The sequence below is a fragment of the Galeopterus variegatus genome, unplaced genomic scaffold (genome assembly GCF_000696425.1).
Source record: "Galeopterus variegatus unplaced genomic scaffold, G_variegatus-3.0.2 Scaffold195, whole genome shotgun sequence".
NCBI classification, from domain to species: Eukaryota; Metazoa; Chordata; class Mammalia; order Dermoptera; family Cynocephalidae; genus Galeopterus; species Galeopterus variegatus.
The window spans coordinates 540,837-545,702 of record NW_007726306.1 but is presented as its reverse complement, the minus strand read 5'-3'; the positions used below and the strand labels follow the sequence as shown (position 1 = coordinate 545,702).

At 46.9% G+C, this 4,866-nt stretch overlaps 1 protein-coding gene across 1 annotated transcript in view; it reads right to left on the bottom strand.

The window, feature by feature from the left end:
• The window catches only part of TMEM114 (transmembrane protein 114), a 16,682-nt gene extending 15,803 nt beyond the window's left edge, over positions 1–879 (bottom strand). Inside the window, exons 1-2 of the mRNA XM_008565171.1 lie at positions 775–879; positions 147–320 (exon numbers count right to left, since the gene is read on the bottom strand). Coding sequence (XP_008563393.1) covers positions 147–320; positions 775–879 — 279 coding nt within the window. The remainder of the gene's footprint in view (positions 1–146; positions 321–774) is intronic.
• Between the last annotated feature and the right edge of the window lie 3,987 nt (positions 880–4,866).

Sequence of the window (4,866 nt, the reverse complement as noted above, 5' to 3'; positions counted from 1 at the left end):
GCTCTACCCCCTGACCCTCACCCGCGCCCTCGGACCTACACGTGCTCCTCCCTCAGACCCCAGCCTCCGCCTCTACCTGCAGAACCCCTCACCTAGGCCGTCCTTGGAGTGAGTCCCTGTCCCTCCCCTGCTGCACATTAACCCGCCTCCTGCCGCAGCCCCGTACTCCGGAATCTCCCTCCTCCGCCCTCCCGCAGCTCCGGCTGCGGGGCCGGGGCAGCCGACGGCCTGGCGCCCTGCTGCGCGCAGAGGACCAGAGGACCGAGCTCCCAGCGCGCACGCAGCGCGGACCCGGGGCGGCGCCCAGTCCGCGCAGGAGGCTAGAGAGTGTGCGGTGTGGAGGGCGGCCTTCCCATAGCCTGGGGGAGTGCGGAGGGGTGCGGCGGGCCCTGCAGTGCCATCAGAGTTTGCGATCTGCAATAGCCCCTCTCCCTCCAGCTCCGATTACCTTGCCTCCGATTACCTTGCCTCCAAAATCCACCTTCAAGTGGTTTTTCTAGGCTCTCCACAAAGGGAAAAGGCAAACCCGTTTTTCATAAAAGTTCTTTAAAGTTTTTTCATAAACCTGGGATAGGCCAGGTTCTCTGAGTCTATCGTCTCCACCACCAAAGTTTTCATCATCATCATAGTCGCCACCAGCACTGCCACAACCACCACCACCATCACCACCACCACCACCATCGCCGCCGCCACCGCCACCGCCACCACCACCACCACTGCCATCATCACCACCATCACCACCATCACCATCATCACCACTAGCACCACCATTACCATCATCACCACCATCGTTATTATCAACACCACCTTCACCACCACCACCATAACCATCAGCACCACCAGCAGCTCCAGCACTACCCCCATCATCATCACCACCATTATCACCACCATCATCTCCACCACCACCATCACCAGCACCATTCTCTTCTTGATCATCACCATCACCCTTATCAAACCCACCATTTTCTTCACCACCATAAAACCTTTCATTTTTCAAGAAATACTTCTGGCACATTCTATGTGCCTGACACTAGTTTATATTCAGAATATAGGCATGAACAACCCAAACACAACCCCTACCCTTAAGAAGTGTATGGTACAGGCTTCCCAGCCTTTTTCAAGTCAAGACACACAGAGAAAATATTCTCACTTGTATAGTACATAGCTGTAAATGGAAAAGGTTTCCAGGCTGCAGCTACCAAAGGCCTCTCAAGGCTGCTCTTATGGCTGAAGAGCCAAAATCTTGGCAACTTTGTGCCACATTCTTAAGGAACCTTTGTGCCAAGACTCAAAAGTCTTTGAGTTGAGTTGGGGAGAGAATCATTAAACAAAGTGTGCTTAGAACAGGGTACTATGGGGAGGGTAACAGAGGAGAGGTTTCATTTGGCATCTCTGAGAAAGCGACACAGATGCTGAGACATGATGAATAGAAATGCATTTCATGCCTAGAAAATGGCTTATACGAAGGGTTTGGTACATTCCAGAGAAACCAAGAGAAGGCTAATCAGGCTAGAACATAGTGAGGGAGGAGTTAGCAGAGGGAAATGAGACTGGGGGAAGGGAAGGGCCCAGGTCATGAAGGTCTCGAAGTCCATGATCAACATTTTGAGCAGGGAAGTGAAATGCTCTAACTTACATTTTGTAAAATCTCATTCTCTCTGCTGACTTTAGTGTGGAGCATAAAATGTAGGGAGACAGGAAGGGAAGCAAGAAGGCCAGTTAGGACAACCTTGCAGCAGAAGCAGCAAGAAATCCTACTGACTTGGGCTAGTGTATTGGCAGCAGCTAGCAGGGGGCAAAGTGAACAGATATTTTTTAACCGAGGGGATAGAATTGATGAGACCTGGTGATGGCTTAGGGTTGAGAAGTTTTCTTTTCCTGGTTACTTTATTCTTCCTTACCAATGCCATCCTGATCTTCATTGTTGTCATGCTTGTCTTCATTATCAGCAGCATCAGCACCCTCACAGAGCAGTCACCAGCAAGAGCATGTCTTCCCTTGATCCTGCACACCATTCTGCTCCAGCACCCCATCAGCCACCATCTGGATTAAGACTGGTCTTTCTCATAACCATCACCACTAATGGTTTTGATTTCAACTCCATCACACCACTACTATTATCTATATTTGCACCATCATCAGAACAGTCTTCACCATCAACTTTAGGGATGAAGATAAAATTCAGTGGAGGCTGGTCCCAGGACTCCTAATGATATCTTTGAGGTTTGACCTCTTCTTTTTCTTTGTCCCTCCATCTCTTGGTTGTTTTCACTTGTTTGGCTTCATTCCTCAGGCAGACTCTCATTTGCTGAGCTACAGAACTTACCTCTTACAGCTTAGCAACCCCAACCCAAAACGGCAACAACCTCTTTCTCAATGGTGCCAGCCAGATTGCCAGAATTAAATCTCATTGGCCAGTCTTTGATCATGTGCCCTTCTCTGAACCAATCTCTGTGATTCAAAGGGATTGAATGTACTGATTGGCCAAACCTGGTTCACCTGCCCATTCCTGGAACCAGGGTAGGATTGGTCAGTCCCATCCCAACCATTCGAGCTAAGAGGTGTCATGGCTGCCAGAGGTAGCAAATAAAAATACAAGATGCCAAGTTAAATTTGAATTTCAAATTTGCAACAAGTACAAGCGTACTTCAAAAAGTCTGTAGAAAAACAGAAAAGATAATATGTCTTTCCATGAACACTCATAGATTTTTAGTGTACGTATACCCCATGCAATACTTGAGATATACTAAAAAATGTTCCTGTTGTTTATTTAAAGTTCAAATTTAAATGGGGGTCCTGTCTTTTATCTGGCAAACCTAGCTGGCTCTCCAAAGGAAAACCAAGGTGCCATTACCAGAACTAAGGGAATGAACAATGGCAGGCAAAAACAGTGAATAACACCTTTATCCAGCACAGGCATGTCCCTTCACTGGGTCCCACATTCCCTATCTATATAAGGAGTCCTTCTTCCAGGCTTCTATGCAAAGAAAACCTTGTAGGCTTTGAAAATCTTATTTTTCCTAGGGATTTTAGTATAATCTACCTGAATCATGCTCAGTCACTCTAAAAAGAACAGAAAGGAATGTTTTTTAATGATTCTGGGGAGGGGAGGAGCACATCAACCGCCATGTAATATCATTTCTCAGCCAGTCAGCTGAAGAGGCATCATAAAACCTGACAACTCCCGAGGCAGGATCAAATGAGCCACAGCATTTAAGATTAAAGCCACACCAGGCACCATGCTTGCTAGATACAGCGTGGTAGAGAACCACATTCAACAGGGATTCCAGAGGCTGGGTTTGAGTCTTAAATCAGCATCTGACAGGCTGTGTGAGCCCAGCGAAGTTGCCTCACTTCTCTGAGCCTGTTTCCTTGGCTGTAAATCGGGGTTACTCAGACCTTCCAATCCCTGAGTTGGAATATGAAGATGAGCTGAAACGATGGGTGTAAAGGTCCTTCGTGACCTGTGAAGAGTCATATCAATGCTCTTATTAAAATATGTGAAAAGCACTTCAAGAAGTGTGGGGGGAGATGCATTTTAAGATATGAACAGGAATATTTCAAAAGAAAGAGAAAAAGGGCAGAGGGAGGGGGGTTGTTGAGTGTCAGGAAGAACAGCTACCTTTCCTTATGAGGCACTGGGGTATCCTGGAAAAACATGGTATTTTTTTAATCAATGAGACTTGGGTTTGGCTCTCAGCTCTTTATTTACCAGCATGTAAACTTGGGTAAGTCACTTGGTCCTGGAGCCTCAGCCTCCCTGTATGTAAAGTGGATCTAATAGTAGTTTCCATTACAAGTTGTAGGAGGATTCAATAAGATAATATATAAAAGCGTTTGGGAGAAAATGGATGTTCAGTAAATATATGAATTATTTTCCCCTGTTCCAGTTTCTAGGAAGCCCTTGAGCCTGGACAGATGGTCTTAACCCAGACTAACCCCAGATGGGGCTGCTAAACAACTCTCTGTTAATCATCTACCCTAGGCCATTACCACCCCCACTGCCTTGCGTTGAATGTCCTCCCAAAACTTAATCCCGAGTGTAACTGTTGAGGGTGGGAAATCCTACTATGGTAATTGAAAGGTGAGGCCTTGAAGAGATTGTTAACTTGATGGTTTAATGGTGGTGGTTGTCATGGAGAGCATGTGAGAGTCTCTCTCTGCTCTGCCATTTCTGCCATGTGGGACTCCTGGGTCACTGTCACCACACCAAAGCCTTCACCAGATGTGTTCCCCGGACTTTGGACTTCCATGCTCAGAAACTAGGTGACTGCTATTACATAACCAGACTCTCTTTCTTTAGCCACCAGACTGTCCAGTACCAAGGTACTGGAAGCTCATAGGCCTTAGCTAAGAAAACTTGGTTGTAACATGGTAACTTGAGGTTAGGTGTGAATGTTAAATTTGAGATTGGCTTTTAACTGTTTTTTAAGGATTGGGGGTCCTTTGGCCCTGGCCTCTCGAGCCCGTATAAGTCTGGCCACCTTAGTAGGATAATCAGGCCAGCCCTATCTCCTGGCTCCTCTTGATAAGAATTAGAACATGTTTAGATGGCTCTGTAAAAGAGATGGCTGGTGGCCATCTCTGTAAGACAACTTGAAGCAACAGTATGTACTTGATTGTACCTTCTGAAACTCTTCATGTCAAGGACAGGTCTAATTTCCCTGAGGAATGTCTTTACCCACCTTTCTCTGCTGGCAGAATGTCTCTCACCTGGCTGGTTAGAGACTGCAGCTCCCAATAGCAGGCCCAAATCACTGGTTTAGGTACATGTGGGTTATGGAGAAGGGGCTCCCAGGAAAAACCAGGAAGGGAGTGGGCAGGGAAGTGTGAGACTTCAGATGAAGTTCTAGCCTTAACCTGATT